This window comes from Stylophora pistillata, chromosome 3 (assembly GCF_964205215.1).
Source record: "Stylophora pistillata chromosome 3, jaStyPist1.2, whole genome shotgun sequence".
Lineage (NCBI taxonomy): Eukaryota > Metazoa > Cnidaria > Anthozoa > Scleractinia > Pocilloporidae > Stylophora > Stylophora pistillata.
In genome coordinates this window covers 38,483,465-38,507,788 of record NC_142521.1, presented here as the reverse complement: position 1 = coordinate 38,507,788, position 24,324 = coordinate 38,483,465, and the positions used below count along the sequence as shown (strand labels likewise).

The 24,324-nt window shown below is 36.9% G+C and overlaps 2 protein-coding genes across 2 annotated transcripts in view; both read right to left on the bottom strand.

The window, feature by feature from the left end:
• Window positions 1-2,792: 2,792 nt before the first annotated feature.
• Window positions 2,793-12,688, bottom strand: LOC148736017 (guanylate-binding protein 6-like). The gene is made up of 12 exons (XM_088751478.1): window positions 12,582-12,688; window positions 10,426-10,480; window positions 9,695-9,851; window positions 9,072-9,229; window positions 8,543-8,715; window positions 7,489-7,666; window positions 6,880-7,138; window positions 6,055-6,347; window positions 5,115-5,369; window positions 4,814-4,936; window positions 4,120-4,167; window positions 2,793-3,642 (listed from the first exon to the last, which is right to left on the bottom strand). The coding sequence occupies exons 2-12, from the start codon at window positions 10,429-10,431 to the stop codon at window positions 3,343-3,345; spliced, it is 1,950 nt and encodes a 649-aa protein (XP_088607604.1). The 5' UTR covers window positions 10,432-10,480; window positions 12,582-12,688; the 3' UTR covers window positions 2,793-3,342.
• A 6,225-nt stretch (window positions 12,689-18,913) lies between these two features.
• Window positions 18,914-24,324, bottom strand: part of LOC148736016 (uncharacterized) — a 6,370-nt gene continuing 959 nt past the window's right edge. Inside the window, exons 3-9 of the mRNA XM_088751554.1 lie at window positions 23,596-23,764; window positions 23,098-23,362; window positions 22,461-22,753; window positions 22,000-22,254; window positions 21,452-21,574; window positions 20,957-21,004; window positions 18,914-20,389 (exon numbers count right to left, since the gene is read on the bottom strand). Of these exons, the coding sequence (XP_088607680.1) occupies window positions 20,111-20,389; window positions 20,957-21,004; window positions 21,452-21,574; window positions 22,000-22,254; window positions 22,461-22,753; window positions 23,098-23,146 (1,047 nt within the window). The 5' untranslated portion in view covers window positions 23,147-23,362; window positions 23,596-23,764 and the 3' untranslated portion in view covers window positions 18,914-20,110. The remainder of the gene's footprint in view (window positions 20,390-20,956; window positions 21,005-21,451; window positions 21,575-21,999; window positions 22,255-22,460; window positions 22,754-23,097; window positions 23,363-23,595; window positions 23,765-24,324) is intronic.

Genomic DNA, 24,324 nt, shown 5'->3' with positions numbered 1-24,324 from the left:
GCTGACTAGTAAAACGCGGATTAGTAAAAGGCGTACTAGTAAAACGCGTCGTATAAAATTTTGGCGCGAATCTTTGATGAGGTCAAAGGTCAACAGACCCATTTCCGTTTCCTGCAGGAAAATAAGGGACCGTCGCTCAATACATATAGTTCACCAGTATAGGCCGGTCCGCATTGGGAAAAACTGTACCTGAGGTATTAGATACCGCCTGAGACCGCGGCCTCGGGCGGTACTCAAGACCGAGGGCACAGTTTTTCCCAATGCGGCCGGACTGACCTATGCTGGTGAATAACATTTTAATTTTTTTCTAACACAAAAGAAAAAAAGATTATTGCCAAAAGAACCCGACTTATTCAAATGAGGTGGATGCGAAGACGAATACAAAAAGTAATTATGCGAGTCTGTAGGTTTGTAATGCACACTGGTGCATAAACCGTTGCCTTCAATTGAAACTTTGAAGTCTAATTATTTTCACGTTAAGAATTCCATTCCTTTTTCTCAGTTTCTAAGACTTCTTCGTTTATGTAGTGATGACTCTGATTTCCACCCCAAATCAGAGTCCATGTGCCAGTTTTTCGATAAACGTGGTTACCCTGATTCTGTCGTTCAAGCGAGTTACCACCGCGCCCAACTTATTGATCGACATTCAGCACTACAAACGTCACAAAAGGAAGAGTCCGACTGCATTCCATTCACTGTTACGTTTCACCCTCACAACCACTCAGTTAAATCCATCATTCTTAAAAACTTTAAATTACTTCAAAACGATCCAGAGACAAGCACTATCTTTTCGCAGCCTCCGCTCATTTCATTCAAACGCGACAAAAACATAGGCAATTTTTTGGTCAGAAGTTCTTTTCAGACTAATGACCAACCAGGCACTTTTAAATGCGCTCGTGCACGATGCAAAACGTGTCCTTTCATTCACAACACTGAGGAAATATCGAGACCCAAACGATCCATTAAGATCACCGATCACTTCACTTGCACCCCCGCCAAAGTAATCTATTGCATAACTTGCATTTATTGCAAAAAGATTTACATCGGCGAAACAGGCAGAAGACTAGGCGACCAATTCCGAGAACACCTTCGCGACGTGGAGAGGAATGACAAGGACACATCGAAACCAGTCGCTAGACATTTTAATTTACCTAATCATTCCAAGCAACATATGGCAATGTGCGATCTTTCCTTACACTTAGGTAGCCCGGAAAGCCGTAATACTCTTGAACAAAAGCTCATCTTTCAAACCGGCAGTCTAAATCCTACAGGTATCAACGAACGCTTTTCATTCCACTAATTTATTCGTGTCAGCTACCTTTTATAATCGTAAAGGTGGCCAATTTACCATTTCAACTTTATTGATATATTGAAATTATTTCGTTACCCCCACCGACGCAGCCCCAAACAGTTTCTTTACAAACTATCAGCCTTTTGTGAGACAGATAACTGACGAACAGGATCAATGGCAGAAAACTCTGAACATAGGCTGTAAATAGTCCGCTCGATCAGTGTTTTAATCAATTTTGTCGCAAAGAACACCAACACGTCGTATCAGGCACACAAGGAACACAAATTGCAAAGTTTAGGCGTTTTTAATAGCAGCCGTTTTGATCGAGCCGCGACATAAAGCGACGGTACAGATGTCCTGAACTTACGGGAGACCGCAGAATGGAGAAAACGGCAAAACAGAAGAACGCTGGACTCGTATGAACAGCTAAGAATATAATATTTGAGTTAGGGTTATTATATTTACTTTGCTATATGCATCGGAGTCGTGTTAATTTTTACTCTATCAATGTCTTGATGGTCACATGTACACTACAGGATTGCGTGATTTTATGTCTTTCTCCACGATTTTCAAAAACTGTGAAAAATTCCAAATTCCTTTCCCCATGCTAAACTTTACATATTCTGAAAGATCATTAACTCTAGTATTATCATTCGTACTCTTACGAAATTCTGAGCAAAGGCACAGGCTCAAAATTATCGTTGTTCTCGCCTATCGTTTTAGGCAACACCGTAGAACCATAAGCTTTTGACTTCTCTTGAATACTGGAATTAATCTAATCTTTATGAAGTCACGGTGTTTAGACTATGAATAGTTGTACAACAACTTGGAACTATGATAGCATTTTCCAGCGCAGTATTTTTGATACGCGAGTCGAGGGAATCAGGACCTATTTTAAACCTGTTCGGTGTCGCCAAATCGATCTCGGGACTGAAAACGAAACGTTTTCGTTTGTTCGGAAGCAAATAATTTTTTCAAGGAAAAAACTGCACAGCAATTGTATACTTCCTAAAGGCTACTTGTATGCAAAAGAGCAGCGAATTTTAAATTTTTAACTTTGTCATGCAATGTTTGATTTTTGCACGGATTTGCTCTTAATACGTTCCGGAAATTGCGACCGAAAAACTTGGAGTTGCTAAGATAAGGGTTTGCATAAACATTGAAAATACTGTAAATGAAGAAATAGGAAGTAATAATCATTTTTCAACCGAAGAATACCTAAGCAACAGAGAACTTTTTTCCGTGTTTGTATATTCTCATCTCAACACGACTGGGCGGGAGGGGGGAAGGGGGGGGGAGGGTTTTGGGAGAGTTTGAAAAATTTGTACAAAACCAGACAAGCAGTCTAGAGTTTACATTATTGCCTTTGAGAATTCTACCAACCTCCCGATTCTTTCGACACGGGGAATGTTATGTTTTGCTTTTGTTAAGTATTTCTCTCCCATGATATGAAAAATGAAAGAAGAAAGTTGTTTTTTGCTTCTTGATTGATTTATATTTTCTTAAAAGATGCTCTGGATGATAGTATTTTTAACATTAACCAATCATAATTCGACGGTCATCAAAAATCAAAGTCAGGTGGAACCTGCGGCAAGTGGTAGCAGTGTGTGGATAGATAAATCCTCGTAAAAACTTGACAGAAAATACCGAAATGTTTTGGTTCATTTTTATTTTTTTTTCGCCAGAAAAACTACAACAGATTGGCCTTTTTCAAAACTTACACCCTTATCGATTCTTCATTTAAAACCTGAATAAAACTGTTTTTGAAAATCTAAACAATCACAATAAAATAATCTTTAGGTACATGTTCTATTATTCCAGGATCAAACGCTAAATAGACATGAAAATGTCCAAGTTTTCTGTGAATAGACACTGAAATTTCCGAGTTTCCTAACAGTGCAATTAAATCATTCGTCTCTAAATGTGCAAATGAGACCGTTCCTTAATTAACTAGAACCCTGTCGTGGGTTCTCGTGCATACGGATATATTCTTTTCCTTCAGATCCTACTCCTTACTTCTCAACACGAACACAACTTTGCAGTTTTCAAGATTACTCGATAGGTTTTCTTTCGCCATCAATTTTGAACAATTTCTTCCACCAAGGTCGGTTTGCAAGTCTCAATCGCTCTTGCAAATCAGAAATTTCGCCCTTTAAGTTCCTTAGTTCTCCTTCCCATCGCATACTCTCTTCTTTGGCTTCAACGCGTTCTTTTTCCAAATCAGAAATTTTTCTCTCCATTTCTGCCTTTTCCAGGTCAAGGATTTTTTTTTTGAGCATATCCTCTTTTGCTTCGAATTCTTTAAGTTTCTCTTTAAGCTCAGCGGACTTTCTTTCTTCTAATTTTTGTAGCTGGCGAAAGAGAGAAAGAAGATAAGCTTTAAATTTTTCCACCCATGGAGGAAATAAATTTGGCATATACTTAACTTACACGGTTCACTGAGGAGATTATTGTCAGAAAATAAGCCAACCTAATGAGACTCCTAATGAAGCATTACTTGTCTATTCTTATTGCAAATAATATCTTACACCTTAAGGGTGCCTTTGATGTGCGCTGTAGTAAATAAGTAAAGGGACAGTACAGGCTGAAACGCGCAATCACAAGGAAATTTTAGGATTTTAAGGACGACGAGGAGAAAGTAGGATAATCATTTATAAGTCATTAGGTAATCGATCCAAAAATAATTTTAATTGTATAGTTATTCTTTGATGATAACTTGACTAACCGAAGAACACACAAAGACACCAATTTGGTTCAACTGACAACTAAAATGATAGACAAAAAACAAAATTAATATTTCAGGACTTTCAACTTTCTGAACTGTTTACCTTATCGTCTTGAATTTTCTTCTGCTTTATCAAGTAGTCTTTCTCTGTCTACATTTGAACGACAAAAAAATATATTTCAGGTGCGAGTTCAAGGTTCATGGCAGTCATTGAGTAAGATGATATTCTATTCTTATAGTTGATAGGTAGCTTTCCTTCCAAAATAAATGAAGATTGCGTATTAGCGGGACAAGTAAATCTCGAGTTCGTGTCTTTAAATATCGAACAACAGTTTCAACAATCATTCGAAAATAGCTTAAGTCAAACCACTGCACAAAAGGGGAGCACGAATTGATATCAACAACTATTGATATCTATTTTACCTGTCCTTTCGAAAATTCTCGAAAAGGGTATGGCCACCTCTCTTTCTTATTTCATATGCAGAAACAACTTGAATTCTTAGAAGACAAAGGGACCATTTGATAAAAATTAATTACAATAGGTGGATGTCTGCATGTTCTTCGTTTTAAATCGATTTATCCAGTTATCAAATTCTAGAAATATATTTTTTTTATTTCTATCGTAAATAATATCTATTGCCAATGTATTTTTCATTATTTGTGTTTTGTATTTTTTGTAAGGGTCATAAGTTCATCAATAACGTCAGTCAATGTCACCCTCATAAAATAAACTCTCTCTCTCTCCCCTCTCTATCACGGATGCAATTTTCAAATAGGCATTAGGGATGACTATTTACCCGGAGTCGCTCCATCTCTTCCTCTTTCATAGTGTCCGCGAGACGCATGTTTAACAGATCTTCATTGTAATCTTTTAATTTCTTGAGAAGCTCTTTGTATCGATCTCTCTCGATCTGAAATTGCTGTCGACAAATGAATTAAATAATCATAAAGCTATATACAAATAAAGAAATAAGTAAATTGATAAATAAAGAAGATAAATAAGTATCTTTCAAACATGGGATTATTGGACTAAGATCAACAAAACGATCATTTTTATCAAGGCTTTTTTCTTTAACAGATAGCTTTACTTTTACTTACCTGATGAAATTCGTGAAACACTTTAGCACGGACCTCCATGGCACCCACTGCATGAGACTTGTACTCCAATTCGATAATTCCACATCCATCGTCAATCTCCTTGAAAGACACTTTTTCTCCTTGTGGTCCACGAACTCGTTCAAGGACTGGATCTAAATGTTTTTTCTTCAGCTCTCTCACGAGTTTTTCACAGATTTCTTTGGTCATTTTGTCATTCTTGCTTTTCCATCCACTGAGCTTTTCAAGCCCTTTGTCCTGTTGAACCAAAAAGCATTAGCAATACATTTTTTAAAAATTATGGTAACTTCGTTATAGGGGTTGTTCTTTCGTCATTTCCAGATGCCGTAGGTTCGCTTGTACGATTAAGCTTTTAAAGTAAATAAAACAGGAGTCTATTAATCATCTTTTAAAAAAACTAAGAAAATCCAGGGCTGAAGGGTAACACTGCTAAGATTCCAATTGACTACCTGCATGTACTTCACCTCTGTGTATGCAAAGCTGTTTCATTGGTAATCAGTTTTAACTAGTAGATAGATAGATAGATAGATAGATAGATAGATAGATAGATGGATAGATGGATGGGTAGATAGATGGGTAGATAGATAGATAGATAGATAGATAGATAGGAAAAAATTAGACAAATCAATAGACAGGAAGATGAAAGGTGGATAGATATATAGAAAGATACATACATTGATATATATATATATGTGGAGGATAGATGATTGAATATAGCAGCTAATTAATACTAAGGATGTATGACTATTTCACGTATAATGCGGCGACGAGAAACAGAAAAGAATAGCGTCTCGTAAAAAATCAAAACCTTTCAGAATAAACAGTTTAAACAGTTTGAACAACGACTGATTGAATCTTATGTAAGTGTTACAAACAGACAAGGAGACCCGCACAGTTTAACTTTTTATGTCATCGATCTCACCGTCAACTCTTCATAGTCTACTTTGATGCGGTCGGAGGAAATGCCATCGGTTTCTTGACTGAACACGGCCATCATTTCGCTTGATGCAGACTCGTGGCTTGCCAGTATTTTCTCTCCATCACAGGGAAGTTTCGATAGTTCTTTCTTCATCTTGTTATCATAAGCCACGAGCGCTTTACGTTTGGCTTTCTGGCGCTTTCCTTGCACATGCGTTTCCCAAGCTGTCTGCACGTTCGGTACGTTGTTGGGATCGTTGATGGCGTCAACATACAGTTTTGTTAAGGTTTCCAGGCCTGTTTAATTGGGGGAAAGGGAAAACACTATATGATAAACTAATGCCGACTGCTTAATTTAAATCACATGCAGGAATCAGACACGAATTTCGTCATTGGTTTACATAATTGCACACTATGCAATTATGTAAGTAGATAAGGGCCATTCGACTTCGTTCTTAAGCTCTCCTTTGGAAAATCATGTGTTAAAAAGGTTTCGTGGCAATGAACGAAAAAAAGTTCCAGAACGTTCCCAACCAGATAAAAGTTTGTTATTATGACATTTCATCATGGCAAAGAATAAAAGAATTGTGCTTTCGCTCATTTCTCTCGTGTACTGTATATTTTACAATCCGTTCGCAAGATGCAATTTGAAAGCCGTTGGATGCAAAGGCTGACACGCATTCCTTTTGACTCACATTGGAAAACCATTCCTTGAGTAATTTTGAGATATTATATCAGCCGTAAATTTTCTATGGAAATGGTATATATTGTGGTTAAAGAAATTAAAGTTATACTCTTTTTTTTAAGCGATAGGATAAAATTGAAATACCTTCCCCAGTGACGAACTCCCCCTCGTTGCAGCTCTTCTTAGGACCCATAATGGACATTAGTAATTCTTTGAATTGCCTCACCTCAGAGAAGAAGTCAGGATTAAGTTTATCCCAATATTTCCTAATGTCTTTCATGTGCTCTTTGTTGAAAGACGGGGGTGGTAGACAAAAAGCGCCAAAACCAGAAAAATAGTGCAGAATACTTTCAGCAATATGATGGTTTTGATCGATTTTGGATGCTTCCTCACTTTTGAAAACCTGAAATGATGGCAATGAAAACAGATCCTGTTAGTCATAGCAAAATTAAAAAAAAAAGGTTAAATGCTTCAGATAAGAAAATAGGTCTCAAAATTATGAAGTAAAAGGGACGATACTTTTATATACTAACTGTATTCAAATTACTCAATCAATGTACTCTATTTTTCCCGGTCTCTTATATGCTCTAGATCTCAGAAGACGTCATAAGTTGGCGGAATAAAAATTGGCCTGTTAGCCGAACGGTATAGCTGAGTTGATACCTGATCTCCTCCCCACCCTTGTTCTACGTTTTCTTTGGGGGAAGATCCTTTTTAAGACTTAAAATACAAATTTATTTTTGTAGCCCTTGCCCTTGTCAAGAAGTAATCCCTTATGTCCTTGCAGTCGTCTGGTAGATCAGTCATGACATCTCTCAGGAGCCAAATAAAATGCGGGAAAGTTTGATGGAAGGCGTCCTCGTTTTTTATTGGACGCCTGGTTCTGGTATCTGATCTGGCCTGAATTTGCGTGGACAGTCTTACTATGTAGCTAAAATCATGTCAAGGTAAATTTGTAAATTTACTGCCTCACTGTTAATTATTTCTCGCCGGACTCAATTTCACGATTTTCACGTTTTTCACGATTGTTGGAAAATAGCGATATAAAAACCTGCGTAAGAGAGTTTTCAAAGAATTTTTAAAAAAATGCGGAATTTATTATTCGGCCATATAATTCTGTAATCCGTATTTATTTAATATTTATTATAATATTTAATACATAGTTACTTCGTCCATGTTTTCGATATTAATTTCTTGGCGTGCGTGTCTGTAGTTCTAGTAAACTATTCTATCTAGCTTCTTGCAACTCGTCTCGGCAAGCCGTTGATACTTTTTAGTTATTCATACTTCTTAATTATTTCTCATCAGCTACGTAGTCAACTATTGAGCCTGCAAACATACAATTTTGTATAGCTCTGCTTCATTACAAAGGAACAATTCAAACTTTTTACAGTTAAGTTTTGTTATCATATAGTTTGTTCAGTATCATTGAAAATAAAAATCAGTTGTAACAGTTCATTAGACGAACTGTTTGTTAATGGTTACATAGGTTACATAGGTTAACGGACCACTCCCCATGGGGGCTTTTCGAATCCTCGACCTCCCGCACAACACAATCTGGTGCACTAACCAATTGAGCTATATTCTGTGCGCAGAATGCAGATCAGTATTTGAACAATTTCGTGAAATTTAGTTCCTTTGAGATATAAATCTTTGCCAAGCCACGAAATGAAAGCCCCGCGAAATATGCCCGTTTCATTTCGTTAAATTAAGTTCCCGCGAAAACAAGTAACAAGAAAGTACAATAGATTGATCAACAAAAGGTCCATTTAAAAATAATATTGCCACTTTATCACAAGAAGGATACTTCAGTTGATTAAGGTCATTTCTTTTAGGGACTCCCTTAGAATTGTAAATCAACACCGAAGCCAATAAAACTGTCAAAATGAAGATTTGATTATCATGTTGTCCCTTGGCATCTGCGGAGTCAGTTCCCTCTGAATCCAATAACACAATTCTTAAGTCGCGACCATTGTGATCCTTAATCAAATAGAAAGAAAATGAATATATCAAATATTAGAATATCGTAATGGTTCTCATACTATTTTTGCCAGTAATCATTAACTTATATCAAAATGTTCTAAGTGTTCAAATAATTTCAATATTCTAGACTGTAAGTAATTTAATGCAGATATCTCCCATTATTTTGTTTGATATGTCAAACTGACACTTTACTAACAGAAAATGTTTTAAATCCTAAATCCTAAAGTTTCCTATAATGGTTCTTTGTGTGTGAATTTTTATAATACCTTTAATCATAGTTAACTTATTTAGAATTTGATGAAAAATAAAATAAAAACTGAGAACCATCATCCCCTTTGAAAGTGTACTTTTACCTTAACTGTATCTGGCAAAATCCAAATCCAGATTCCCATCGTTTCAGGATCCATCTTATATCCCACTGGAAAAACGTCTGGCTGACCAAACACTTCACTCAAAATAAATGATTTACCATCTCTGCATGGGCCAACTATTGACACAACACTTATGCGTTCTGCAAAGAGACAAATGTGTACAGTCGCTGTCTGTGGTTCTCGCAAAAACAAAGAAGAGTAAAAAGGAAAAAGGACAAGGAGAAAAAGATGTACAGGAATAACAATAAAAAAAAGAGAGAAGGAGAAGAAGGAAGAGTAGAAGAAGAAAAAGAAGAGGAAGCAGAAGAAAGGGAAGATGAAGAAACAGAAGAAGAGGAGAAGGGGGAAAGTAGAAGGCGGAGAAAGGAAGGAGAAGAAAGAGAAGGAGGAAAATGAGAAAATCGACCGGGGCATTAAATGCGGAGAACAGGAATGGGAAAGGAAACGACTCTCAAAAAGATATGAAATAAAAACTCAATTTACTTGGAGAGAAAGCTTGCAATAATGGGAGTATGTCGCTAACGATGCAGTGATGGCGGAGAAATTAGAAATAGGGGGCTGTTAAAAGTGGTTACTTATTTGGAGTTTGTATGAATGTAACATACCTTTGATATTTCTCAATTGTGTTACTGCTTCATCAACAATGCACAAGTTGCGACGCGCTTCTCCAGTTTTATGCAGCATACCTGTCCTTGTATCATACTTCATGTTGTTAGGAATGCACAATGGTATAGCCCTGCTTGCGGTTTGATTTTGCTGACGCTATGCGACAAAAAGTGAAGTAAGAAGTTGAAATTGAACGAAATCGTTTTCAAGAATCGGCGCAAAACTGTGCAATGAGATACCAACTAAGCTCCGAATACTACCAAAAATTATCTTTAAAAGGAAAGTTCGTACGATCTTGTTCAATATATTAGAATCTCAAGACTCCTACGAGGACTTAGAATCGATTGTCTCTAAAGTTAGTAAATACTCTTAGTAGCTATCACCTTTGTCTCGCGCATTCCTACCTTATCCATTTGATATTATATATTCACCTCTCACAACATAATGCGCTCTCGACTTGAATTAATCACATAGTTGTTTCCATAGACTTAATTTGTTTTACTTATTTACCATCTATTTATTTATCTGTAGTTTTTAAGATGTGTATTTTCCTCTTCTTTTACTGATTATCCTGGCCCGCCTCGATTAGCAGTGCTATCTGAGGTGCCAGGGGAACAAGAATTCATTGTAAAATAACAAATAAAATATTGCATTGTATTATGATGATTTATCTGACGTTCATCGAAAGCATTCGGCATACTGATCATCTTATTCTAGTGACTATACTTACATTCATGATGACTCTGTGAGTTCGATATATCTATTTCACAGCGAAAAGTGCTGAACTGCAAGGGATATCAACAAAATTAAAAATGAAACTTGCCGTATCACTGTAGAAGAGAAAGTGAAACTTAAGTAAAAGTCTCAGTGCATGATCCTTCATTTCGACATTTGTCTTAAAAATTGTTTAACTAATTATAACTGTGCCATTCGAAACGAAATGTTTAGGAATCCAAGAATTTTTTCAATGAACTTTTGGTCGCAATTTGATTGAACTAGGTGAGAAAGACTTGCATTGCGACAATTGCATGTTAAAATTCTGGGCTTTTAATGTTTACTATACAGACACCTTCAGCTCGGCCTTAAGCTATGTGAGGTGGTGAGAAACCCGACGCTTGTCGAAAATCGAAGTCTCGCTAACCTATCCAAACTACACTCATTACTTTATATCTCCTTTTGGAATAATGGAAATTGCCGATTAATTTATACCGGCACTCCCTGAGCAGAAAAACACTGACATAGTCATATGGCAGATCACAAAGCGAGGTTTTATAGCACATCTTAGAAAGAATAACTCATGGATTGTTTATATATCGTTAACCATAACTTCCCAAGAATACCTCGGGTAGAGGGCTTGGCTTAATCTTTCAATATCTATTTACCTATGGCGTGGAAAAAAAATACTTTATGAGTGGGCTAATCGAGTCAACCAGTACTATAATTTACACAGCCTCTGGCGATGCAAAGGAGTATTGAACGAGTCATGGTGGCGGGTTTGTTACTGAGTAAATCTAATGTCTCGTGATCCTTCATCTTAATCAGGAAGTAACGAAAGACACGATAGAACAAGAGTGCCAAAGCAGTCGTACACAGAAAGGGCAAACAAACTTTCAATTACAGAGGCAAGAGAGCCATCCGCATTTTTATTTCTAGTTTATCACAAGCATCACTTAAACTGTGAGAAAAGTAGAACTTTTTGGTACCACACCCAGAGTAGGTTTGGAAACAGGATATAATATATCGCTCCTCGTTCACGGTGCCTCCGAGTATAAAGAGATCTTAAAGAGCTAATTCTCTCCTATTCACGGCAATAAAATGGTTTGTTGTAATTTTTGTGTGATCAAAGTATAGTTACGATTTCCTGTTCGAATGACAGTCATGCTGAGTACATTTCATCTACGGTCTGGAAAGATGCACCAAATGGGTAAGTGATAAAATAGTTAAGTAAATGATTTAAATTTGAGCGGTGATTTATGAGCGAAAGGATCAAAGGTCTCTCGGCTGGGTAAAACGATCGATTGTCTTATTCGTCAGTCCAAAATTTCCGAGTATGTTGGTTTATTCTTCTCCTATCCTCTTTCCTGTGGCGTGGAAAGCTGACTCGGAGTTTTTCTATTTTATGAAAGCGTTAGTGGGTTGAAGCAGATTTTAAACTCGAAAATTCTCAGAAACGAAACAAATTGACCGCTTCAATGTATGATTCTAGGAACAGTTCAATTATTTTACAGTTTGCCACCTTTAGTCTCTGATACGTGGGAATCGTTTGATTCCAGTAATTAAGAAAACAAAGTGAACTACAGACGCGTTTAGTCAGACGGCGTTTGTTTGCTTCTTTGCATTCCGAGAAATCTCATTTGAGCGACCAATGAAGTTACATGGTGGTATTCTACTTTCCTCTGCGATAAGCTAAACATGGAGATGCTATTTTCATTTGTGCGTCTCCAGTTTGCCTCTTCGTCTGATCTATCTTTGCTATTCTTAATGTTCTGTGAGTAGGTTAAACAACCGCGGTGAAAGAACAGAAAGGATCGAGGAGGACTTATGCTACTATGGAGATTAAGAAATGGTCATCATGAATTCCCGGAATAATCAAGCAGTTGCGAGAATATAAAAGATGCAGTTCGTGATATGCATGCTCAAGAAAATGTTACGTCACTAATCTTCGATATGACTACTGTTAAATTGTATCAGTTTTACTTACTTCAAAAAGAAATTGTTTAAACGACTCAAAATACGATCGAGATGTTCGCAATTTAAACAAAGCGGTCGGTTCGTCAAGCCAAAAATGGACCCCGTTGCTGTGAGAGACTGGATTGCTTTGATTAAAATCGAGTTTGGACCGCTGACTTAAAGATAATCAACACAACCTAAATATATTTCTCCTACCATGCAAGTTTGAAGTAAAATAAACCTGCTTCGGAAGGATCGCACTGAAGGTTGAAGCTCATTTCGAAGAAAGGCTATTCCATTACTGATGTTTACGTTTTTGAGCGCATTTTTCTTTCCAGAAAACATCTCGTTTACGCATGTTCAGTTTTCATTTGCATGAGGTGTAAACTAAATTGAACTGGTGTCACGTTTTCCACTTAAGGTTAAAATAAAAAAAATTGCCTGCGCCGTGTCACGGCTTGAAAAGTAAATGCATCCAGCTTAATATTTCGAGATACCTGGAACCCCAGACGGACCAAAACTTTGTAGAAAATTTTATAGAAAGTAATTTCTCTGTAGCTAAAGGATTTACCAAATAAAGTTAACGTGCTATCGAATAAGTATTCCATACTTATTGTCCTGTCCGCTAAATACGTTTAATGACGGGGAAGAAAATTAAAAGTTATCTGTGGTTCTAAACTAAAGAAGTGTTCGGATTGACAAGTGGTAGAAAATTAGAGTGAGTGATTGTAAGACAACATGTTTGCTGTAAATGAAATGAACGATTTTAAAGAAAAAATGGAATGCGTGCCTCATAGTATCGATGTACTGAAAAAGTTCATAAATCGTTTATTACCGAGGAAAAACTATCCATAGGCCTGTTTCAACGTTTTGAGACTAGAGATGGAAAGACAGAAATCAGGTTTCTGAGGGTGTGACGGAAACGGTTTGTTATCATGTTGCAGGACCAATAAGGCGTGGTGATTTTGACAAATGTAAGCTGAATCAATAGATAAGAATCGACAATGACCGGAAATTCCTGTGTGATTATTTTTTACCTTAATTTCATTGTTATCATTTGTAACATCAACTCAAATATCTGTTACATAACCTCAGTAAGTGCTTTTAGCGTGACGCATTCCTAGGTCTCTAAAGTAAGATCCAAAGTTGAGACTAAATTCTCCTAAGAACCGGACCTAAAATCTTGGTTATAGCTATCGCATTACCCTGATTTAACAAACAGTTCTTATAACATTAACTTCTTTCCCGAAGTTGTCGCCTCGAAAAATCATTTGCAGCGTGGAATCCTTAGAAAGGGCTGATTTCATAACTTATGCGCTCAAGAAGTGCGATCAATTGCTCCCACATAACGGTTTTCTGACAAGGCAAATTTGGGTTTAATTCAATGTTATGCCGGTGAGGATAATGTTTAAGGAAGCTAGCTATTTTCTTCAAGTTGTAGCGCCACCTCTAGCTCGGCATCAGCCGTAAAATATAGGTAAACATTTGAAAGACGTCCATGATCAAAGTATAGTTACGATTTCCTGTTCGAATGACAGTCATGCTGAGTACATTTCATCTACGGTCTGGAAAGATGCACCAAATGGGTAAATGATAAAATAGTTAAGCAAATGATTAAAATTTGAGCGGTGATTTATGAGCGAAAGGAACAAAGATCTCTCGGCTAGGTAAAACGATCGATTGTCTTTATTCGTCAGTCCAAAATTTCCGAGTATGCTGGTTTATTCTTCTCCTATCCTCTTTCCTGTGGCGTGGAAAGCTGACTCGGAGTTTTTTCATTCTTAGTTTTCAAATAAGTCGGAGGACTGGTAAATTATCTACTCGCATGGCACTCTGAGACCGAAGGCCACGTTAAGGAGAAGCCTTTGCACGAGCTCTGGTATGGGTTTGTGGAAGGGGTGCAATTTCTCTCTTTTCGCCTTCATCTTGATCAATGAGTCACTGACAAAAAAGCGATCACGTGAGGGTTAAAGTATTTGTCAGCGAGAAACCTTTACATTTGTCCCTTTTTACATTGATAAGCAATTTGAAGAAGCCTGAAACGGGCGCAGACTTCTTCTACCATCTACCTTAATTGAAGGTGTTCTTGGTACTCTGCCAATATGAACAATCTGAATTTCGGAAACAGTTTTACTCGACTGTTACAAGCAAATTATACTTCAGAGCATGGGCTCTGGGATTCATAAAAGGTTTATTACATTAAGCGAGCACTAACTTTCCAAGGAAAAGAAATGTTGCCATGTTTAACCCTTTGGATAGAGCGAGCCACGGCGATCGTTCTTCGAAGCGTCAAAAAGGAGGCGAAAATATATTCAAAGGTTATACATCTGTAGTTACCGATACTCTATTATATTAGAGACTTGATGTATAGAAGATTGGGTTTAACTTACCAGTTTTTCCACGAAAAAGTCCTGAGATGCTCTTTCGGGGTGAGAATTGTGATTTATAACTTTTAAAATTTGATTGTTTGCAGCTGTTTTATGGTTGACTTCTCTTACCTAGAAAGTCGTAATTATATGCAAAGTTGACATCCGATTGGACTCCTTTGTATTTTCAAAATCTGCCCCCACAAGAGAGGTCTAAGGCTCAGAATTGTGCCATGTCAAAATCGCAGAATGTCTCGTACACTTTCCACAATCATTGGTTATTTCCTCATCACATCAGCTAGTAACAAGCTCCAATGGAAAATTAATAGCAGTTTCGTAAACGTGACGTGCAGAAAAATTTACCTGCATATGCTGTTTAACCAAGTTTATTATTTTGTATCAATTTCCAAGAATTTTGTTGGTTGACAGCTCTACTTGACAAACGAACTAGGTTCCCATGGAAGCTTCTGGTTTATGTTTTCCCTTTATATACAGAGGACCTAGTTCGATTGAAAAATATTTTGGTTGACCTAGAGACTTAGATAAGATGAACCCATCGATAAAGTTGGTTTCATTTGGCTGCATAAGGGGTAGGGATCATTCTGGGATATGCTCATGTTTGATAAAAATGTCCTCTAGTTGTGATGTGTTTGAAGTCTTGGTTATACAAATCTATCTTTGATGTTATATAATGCTGTTTTCTATGAAGAGTAAAACTGATTTATTGAATGGCTCTCTCACAAGAGATCTTCATGTGCTTTTAATGTAGCTGATCTTTCACAAAATTTGGTTTCTAACGTAGTATTTCAAGTTCACCTTTTATCATGCGGAATTCTAGGAAAGCAAACTGAATGACATAACATTGTTTTTGTAACGGACTGAAAGCTTTAAGTATTGTTTCGTCCTTGCTGAGCAATAAATTAAGGAATTCAATGCATTAATCAGCTAGTAAATAAACATAGATTATCAAACTACTCATTTACTAGTGTTGAAAAAGGACTCACTTAAAAAAGTGAGGTTATATCAAAAGATAATTAAATTGAAGTATAGAGCAGGTCGGTATTTATCAATATTTTCTTGTAATAGACCCATGTGTATTTGTAAGAGTCAGACACACGTATCAAACAATTGTAAACTTCAACTGAGTTCAGATATAAAGAAAAACCCTGGTCTTACTCTAATGTACATTGACCGTAACAAACAATAACGGCACCTTATAGCCAAGCTACTGAGTTGGTATTTGAACAAAATTCAAGACAACAATGTGTTGCAATGAGTTTATGCTCTTTGATTTACAATAACAAACAAGGAATCTATTCTGCTAATGATCTGGCATCAATAATCAATATTGGAAATCAGTTGCCGTGTATTCAAGTTTGTCTCAGTTAACCAGATAATCATTCTTAGCGCAGACAGAATTACCCACACTTTTAAATGTGCTGGAGACTGACTACGAACTTCAATACAGTGAATGTTACACCGGCAGTACTCATCAAGAAGTTACAATAGAAGGATATCAGTACTGTACCTTCTTAGATAGAGCCTTTCTATTACTTATATCTGAAAATTTCAACAGTTTTGTCTTGACAATAGGATCTACTGCGGTTGCTATCTATTGTAAAGGCAGTGTTGGCTTGAAAATATTTGATTCTCATGCAAGGGATAATTATGTTAGGAGCCATTCTCAAGGTACATGTGTGCTGCTTGAGGTATCATCACTGAATATCTTTGTACATTATTTTCGGAGTATACATAACATTGATATATTTGAGTTGAAAGGGGTTAAAATTGATAAAATTCAAAATAGTGCCCATTTTCAGTCATGCCTGTGAAACCAGAAAGTTCAATGTGAATTGTGCTTAGGCTGTCCATTCACTCTACTACCCCGCAATAAAATCATGTAGTTATTGGAATTCAAACACCTTCTCTAACGTTATTCAGTATGGCAAAAGATTATGAAAATTTATCTTTGAACAAGTATTTACTTTCAGATGATTTGCCAAAATCTTACGTTTGTGGAACTGCAGTAAGTTTAGATCTTAAAAGTGGTTACATTGAAGGAATATTGTCTGATTAAGTTGACAGCAACTCAATTCTCGAAAATCTTGTAAGAAGTAATAGTTGAATACACAGGGTTTTTGAAGTGGTTTTCAGGTTTTTGTACGACATATATTTTTAAACCCACAAAAAGGTCAAAATATGTGCATTCCCTCTTGGTATGCAATGAAAGTCAAATGCCTCTAAATGAATAAGCTAAAACTGTAAACACCCCTGCTTCTCTTGTTGTGGCCATCAGCAGCATTCAATATTAAGAGAATTTTCTAATAAAAACAATATGAACTATTGAACAGTAAGATCGATTCAATCTACTGATTTCTGACAACTCTCCCTGGGTGAGCATTTGGCAACAAACTATGACTTGGCACCAATAATAGATAAAAAATTCCCTTCTCCTTGCAGTGAAAGGCAAATACATTACCTACTCAGGGTTCGTAAAAGCCTTAAAAGTCCTCGAAGTGCCATAACAACATTCATTACACTCCAGCAGGCAAAAATAATCACAAGTAGACTTATTCGTGACCGAAAATGATGAAATTGCGTGACGACAGTAACAATGGCAGTTCCCTAAGATAACTCCAAATGTGCGATGTTGAAAGCCCGAGGCCACGCAGATATGCGTCTAGTTTTTATATTAATATACCATCTTAATTGCAATTCCTTGATATGACAAACACTTATTTAACAATTTCCCGCAGATGTAGCTTCGAAATAATCTTTTGCAGTGCGTAAGCAACAGTTTGAATGAGGAAATATGAAATATTCGTTAGATCAACACAGTAAGATGGACCCCAGTTTCTTAGAAAGAGCTGAATTCATGCACTTTGACACGTTGAATCAGTTGCTCCCACAGAACGTTTTTCTCCAACAATAAACTTCTAAGTTTAGGATTACATTATGCCGGGGTGGAAAAATTTAAAGCAGCTGGCATTCTTTTTGTAATCGAACAACCACCTCAGACATCGCAATAGCGGTAAAACGAACGTAAACATTTGTTAGACAAATGCGACGCTGGTCCATGAACAGTCTATGCGCGATCACATTCAAATGATCCTGATCTGATGCTAACTCTAATATTTTATTTCTGGTCCGCGAAAATGCCAATGTGCGCAAATTAAAAAATGATAAGAAGAAACTTTGAAATTTGAGTGGTATTTCAAAAAGGACCAAGGATCTCGAAAAATGGCCGATTGTTTATTTCCACTGGTCCAACTTTCCGAGAATGTCCAATATGATAACTCCAATATGCTAACTCCAATATTTTAATTCTGGTCCACAAAAATGTCCAGGTGGGAAATTGCAAAATGATAAAAGGAGACTTGGAATTTGAGTAGTATTTCCCAGGCAAAAGGACCAAGGATCTCGCGGATCTTTATAGCCAAAGGCCACGTTCGGAAGCCTTTGTAGAAGCGCTGGTATCGGTTTTTTAGAAGGAGTACGACGGTGAGAGCATCGCTATCTCTTTTATCGTGGTTTCTTTTCTTAACGAACCACTTAGAAAAGATCGATTTCGAGAGGATGAAAGCATTTTCCAACGAGAAACCTATGCATTTGTCCCTTTTTCCATTGATAGGAAACTTGAAGAAACATTGTAAGGGTTTAGGCTCCCTCCACTAATTAGTTTTTCTCCGAAGTAGTCATGGTTCTCTCGTTGAACGATCTTAATTTAGGAAGATTATACACGGCTGTTAAAAATTAATTGTACTTTAAAGCTTGGGCTTTATGGACTCTTGCTATCTTTGTCGATAATCCGCAAGGGGAGGCTTTTTGAGGAAAGCTAATGTTCTGAGTTTCAACGCTTTGGATAGAGCGAGCCATGGCAATCGTCCTTCGATTGCCAGGCTGATTGGTAAACGTACATTCAAAGGCTATAATGATTGATATTCTTCCCGGCCTATTGTAGCCTTGATATAAGGAAGGTTCGGATTATCTTACCAGTTTTCTCCACGAAATAGCCTTGAGATGCTCCTTCGCGGCGAGAATTGTAGATGCAGCTGTTTTATGGATGACTTCTCTTTCCCAGAAAGTCGTAATAATATGCAATGTTTACCCTTTGAAGCACTCTTTCGCATCCTCAAAATCTACCCTCACGTAAGAGGTCTAAGGGTCAGAATTGCTTCATGTCAAAATAGCAGTATTTATTGTATATTTTTCACGAACCTTGATTATTTCCTCATCACCTCAGCTAGAAACATACTCCTACCGCACTAATTAGCACATACGTAACGTTACGTGCACATAAACATGTTTTTCTCCGAAAAACTGCTTGCCACTATTTAAAAAGCGTTTATTATTGTGGACCTTAATTTCCGAGAATTTGGTTCGTTGATAGCTCTACATGTACTTGAAAAACGAAATATGTTCTTAAGGAGGTTATTGCCTTAATTTTTCCCTTTTTAAGTAAAGAGAAAATGATCAACTGAAAATGATCTTGGTTGACCTGGAGACTTAAATTAGACCTGTCTGTTCGCCCAAACGGTAGCGATCATTGTGAGATGAGATCATACCCGGTAGAAATGGTTCCTGACAATGATTTGGTTGAATTCACATCAATAAAAATCAAACTTTGATCTTCTGAGTTTGGTCTAAGATTTCAAAAAATTTGCTTTTTTTGTCGGGAAACGAAATTTATTGCAATGATATGGATTTATTGTACTGTCCAACAATTTAAATTATAGTTAGTGTTCATAACTCTAGTTTCTTTAGTATCAAACTAATACCCGCTTTGCTAGTTTTAATTCTCTCATCTGATTGGAAATAAAGAGTGAAAACAAACCGATATCTAAACGATAGTGTTCCTACATAAGGGGTTTATATGGGCTTAATATTTGACATGGTCTGTCGAAAGGCATTGCTTTGCCTGTTAACCCATCTTGTATGAAAATAGGGTGTCTTTTCTTCGAAGCAGTTGATAGAATTCATTAAATGTCTTGTTGCTCTGTTTCTTTTGGGGGGGTTGGGGGGGGGGGTGAAGGGTTAGCCTAGGAGTAGTAGGCTTCTGGCCGGTTATGGCGCATCACCCCATTACATGCGAAAACTATTGAGCTTGAAAGCAAAATTTATCTTAAAAATAACATACGGTTACTGGTTAGTTTAATGAATAGTTAGACTTCCATTGAATGTAAATCGGAATTTTTACCAACAATATTATCTGCCTTCGCACAGGTTGAAGGCTACCTACGTTTTTCCCTCGGAAAAAAAAAAATGGCTGATATCAAGGCTAGTTTCAAAGGCTTCATTTGAAGGAGTACCTAGTTTGGTGAACGTAAAAGATAAAAAAGCAGTTAATCATTTATTTAGGTTGGGAGTTATTTTGCTTTACTAGTCCCATCCAAACAGTTTTTTATACCAGGGTCGGTTTGCTCGCCTGAGTTCCTCTTTCATTCTACAGATTTCGTTTGTCAAGTTCGATATCTCGTTTTGGCGCTGCTGCTTTTCACTGTTTGCTTCTCGGAGTTGATACCTCAAGGTGTTGATCTGCTTTTCCATTCCTGCTGTTTCCATGTCGTGGATTTTCTTTGTGAGGATATCCTCCTTCGCTTTACACTCACTGATTTTGTCGCGGATCTCCCTCTCTTTTTCCATTTTCATTTTACTTAGCTAAAGCGGAAAAAAAAAAAAAAACAAGGAGAGCGAAACAAGTACGAGAAGTTAGATATCAAATACTCTGTGCTTTGTGTGGTTACGATTTTTCGTCTTAAGGATTTACATGCAATAATGCGGAGAAAGTTGTCTGCCTCCTTTTTAGGAGAAAGAAAGCTTGTTTCTGTATACTTCACTTTTGTGAAATTATCTATTAAGTCATTTCTAAATTTGTTTATTTCAGGTGATAACAGCTGAAAAATGACTTAAATAAATAAGAACAACCTTTTAAGAAGTTTTAAATAGGGTTTCGATAGGCTAGGTCCAAAGGCCAATCAGAGTGAATGTTGACTTTACTATAAGCCCACAGGAATTCAGTAAGAAAATTCTGGCCTAAAGCCATAAAGCGGAATAATTTGAGTGAACTAATTGCAGTCAAATCGAACTGGTTGAAGCGAGGGTCGAGTTTTTCGCCAAATTACCAAGAGATGCATGGTATATAAAAGTGATCTTGGATTACATTGAACGCTCATGGAACATCGTTCTAAAATTGTAAGTAGAGCTTATGCAGACGTAAGCATTAACCTTTTGTTCTTGAAACTGCTGTTGCTTTTTTAGATATTGAGCTTCTCTCTGTGTGAAAAAAATTGCATTTTTCGCAATTAGCTAAGTTTTAAATTCATTATTTCTGGTTCGTTTTCAGATATTTACTATGGCATTTTTGTAGTATGGATCCTCGCATTCGAGGACAGTACTGAAAATTCTGAAAGTCTATTTCAAAGAATCCTCGAACGCTTGTAAAGCACGTCGAGATGGCAAGGTTTTAAAAAAAGCTATCAGGCTATGCAGTGTAGGGATTATTCACGACTTTAAACTTCCGTAGTTTTCACGAAAATTTTCACTTGAGAAAGCAAGATAGGCTCTTATCTCGCGTTTAGTTCGAAGTGGAATCTATGAGTAATCATAAAACAATGGTCACGAGGAAAGGAAATCTACCCAATGAAAAGATGAAGTGCTGACTCAAAAGCAGACCCCTCTTTTGTGATTTTTAACAATGATGTTTAAATCTGTTATACAAACCCTAGCTTTCTCTACTTCTCTCTCCTTTTCAGCATTTTCACGACGTTGTTCAAGAAGATTTTTTTCGTAATCTTGAAATGCCCTGATGAACTCCTTGTAATGGGTCAACTCAGCATCTAAACTCTGCAGAATAAAAATTATTTGCTTTTATTAATGGTTTTAACGTCTTCGTAACCCTCCGTACTTCCACCTTGCTGAACGTTGTACCAAACGGAATGACTGAGAGTTTTTTTTTCATTGTTTTACATATCTCACTGTTTAGATACGAAAAAAAAAAAAAAAGGGTGGAAAGATCAACACCGTTTTCTTCCAGCCATTGTTTAATGATCCAAATCTTGATTTCATGGACATGACTTTAAACTTTGCACCTCTCATGTTAGAATAAATTTGAGAACACAAATAAAGAAAATCTCGTTTAAAAGGTATTTCATTTAATCCTCCTACAAAGTAGCGACAATTTATGAACGAAATGTTTTTAAGGCTTACTAGCTTCTGCTTAATTTGTACTCTGTAGGTCTTAACGTCTCTCCGATAAAGGAAATGCGTACCTCATGAAATTCGTGAAGCACATCAGCACGGATATCCTTGGCACCAGCGGCAAAACGTTTATAATCTTCTTCAATTTTGGAACAGGCATTGTCAATATCTCTGCTCGTTATGCTCGTCCTATTCGGTCCGCGCAAACTTCTTAGGACTGGATTTAGATACTTCTCCCTGACATTTTTCAAAAGCTCTTGACATTGCTGCCTAGTCAGTCCATCGTTTTTAGTTTTCCACTCGCTCAGCTTTTTTACCGTTTCTTTCTGTCGCAAAACACCAAAAACTACAACTATTACAAACAACAACAACAACAACAATAACAGCATGAAAACCTTGAGACCTTAGTGTTATGCTTTATGCACGAAGTCGAGGTATAATGACAGAAACCTTCAATGGAGACCGGCAGATTGCAAACTCAATCTCCCTACCAGTAACTTATCGCACGGAGCTTATTTTCAACTGTTCTCACCATAAACTCCTGGCAATCCTCTCGAGTATTGTCAGAAGTGATTCCTACAGTTTCTTCTTCAAATATGAGCATACTCTCATTAGCAGATGATTCATGGCTTGCAAGAATTTTCTCTGTCTCGCAGGGCAGTTTATAGAGTTTAGTCTTCATTCTCCTGTCATACACTAAGAGCGCCTTTTCCCTGGCCGTTCTGCTTTTGTTCTTTACGAAACCGTCCCAAGCCGTTTGCACATCAGGGATGTTGTCGGGATCGTTAATCGCATCGACATAAAACTTTGTCAGTGCCGCTAATGCTGTGGAGTCAAATTACAATTATGAAGAAACTATTTGATTGTTTCTGTTTGCGAAGATCTGAGCTGAATGAAGTTACTTTTTTCAGGATAATGAATGAGCGTAAATTGTGTACTGTTAGCTATTTCCGGTTCTAACAAAGATTGATCATCAAAGAAGGTCGTTGTTGGTGATTTAAAATGGATAAAAAGTGGAAGGATATTTTGCATGATTAATTTTAGTACAGCTACTCCTAAACCCAACACGGGCAGTGACCAATGTTTTAGTTTTACTAAGCTAAGTAAGATTGACACACGTCACAGTTGAGCATGTTAAGTTAAATTTAACTGAGACGTTATCAGTTTACCTTCTCCAGTGACATTTTCTCCTGCGTTGAAGCTTTTCTTGGGACCCATGTTGGACTGAAGCAAATCCTTAAACTGCTGTATTCCCGTGAAGAAATCAGGATTTATACGTGGATCATGCCTGTTACTTTTAATGTTTTTCAGTAGCTCTTTGTCGCAGGTGGGTATTGGCAAGCAAAAAGCATCAAATCCAGAGAAGTAATGCAAGATGCCTCGGGCGATTTTGTCTTGGGTATGATCCAGTTGCCATGGGTCTGATTTGAAGATCTAAATACAACAAATAATTTTTTTCTCTCCAAATGTTCAGCTATTTTTCGAAATCTGTTGGGATGAACGTTCAATAAAAAGAGAATTTTCTAGGTAGCGTCAAACAACTAGGAAACATTAATATTGTAAATTCCACAAATTGACAAGTTGTGTGTGTATCTCCTACCATTGTGTCGTCTGGGTTTCGAATGAAAGTGTAGTTGAATAAAGAGTGACAACAGTAATCTACTAACCCTTCTTAAGAAATAGTCTTTGATGTCCTTGCAATCCGATGGGAGCTCTGTTAAGACATCTCTTAGAAGCCAAACGAAATGTGGAAACGTTTTATGAAAGGCATCTTCATTTTTCTGAGTTCCACCCTGTGATGTAACCTTAATTTGTTGTGATAACCTTAAGACAAAGCTGGAGACAAGTCAAGGTACAATGAAATATGTTATTATCTTAAACAAGAGACTAGTCGGATAACTTCATCACTACTTCAGCAAAACGAAGTGGTGTTACCAATTAATTATAACCGTTACAATTTCTAAGAAAAACAAATTTAAAACATTTATTTGAGAAAACATAACCGGGAGAGACATTGCCTAAACCGAAGGTAACTTCCATTTTGGAAATTTCCCAGTTTTGTTGGGTAAGTGGTTGTTTCTATCATGGTTTTTGTAATCAGTTCTGTTATTGGTGGATTCAGCTGAGTTATTTTAGTATGATTGGCTGCTTTGACTGTGCGATGAGCTAATAAACACCAATCATATTTCAGGAAATTGTAATGGTTATGACTATAGTGAGTACTTGTTCATTTGCTATTTGGGTAGTGACTTCTACCTCGCGACAAACCATCTGAATCATTCATAAGATAGTTCTTGGGATCAAAATAAACACGACACAGGATCTCCTAAAGATAAATTACTGAATAGACCTCGTGGTCGTCATCTGCTCTTGGCTCACTGTATCGCCTAGTTAGG

What these genes read in the sequence shown, in the direction of transcription:
- LOC148736017 (XM_088751478.1), bottom strand. An exon ending in TGTTTCACGAATTTCATCAG is followed by an intron (nt 4,937 to 5,114) that starts GTAAGTAAAAGT and finishes ATTTGTCGACAG; the next exon opens with CAATTTCAGATCGAGAGAGA. An exon ending in AAGAGATGGAGCGACTCCGG is followed by an intron (nt 4,168 to 4,813) that starts GTAAATAGTCAT and finishes GTTCAAATGTAG; the next exon opens with ACAGAGAAAGACTACTTGAT.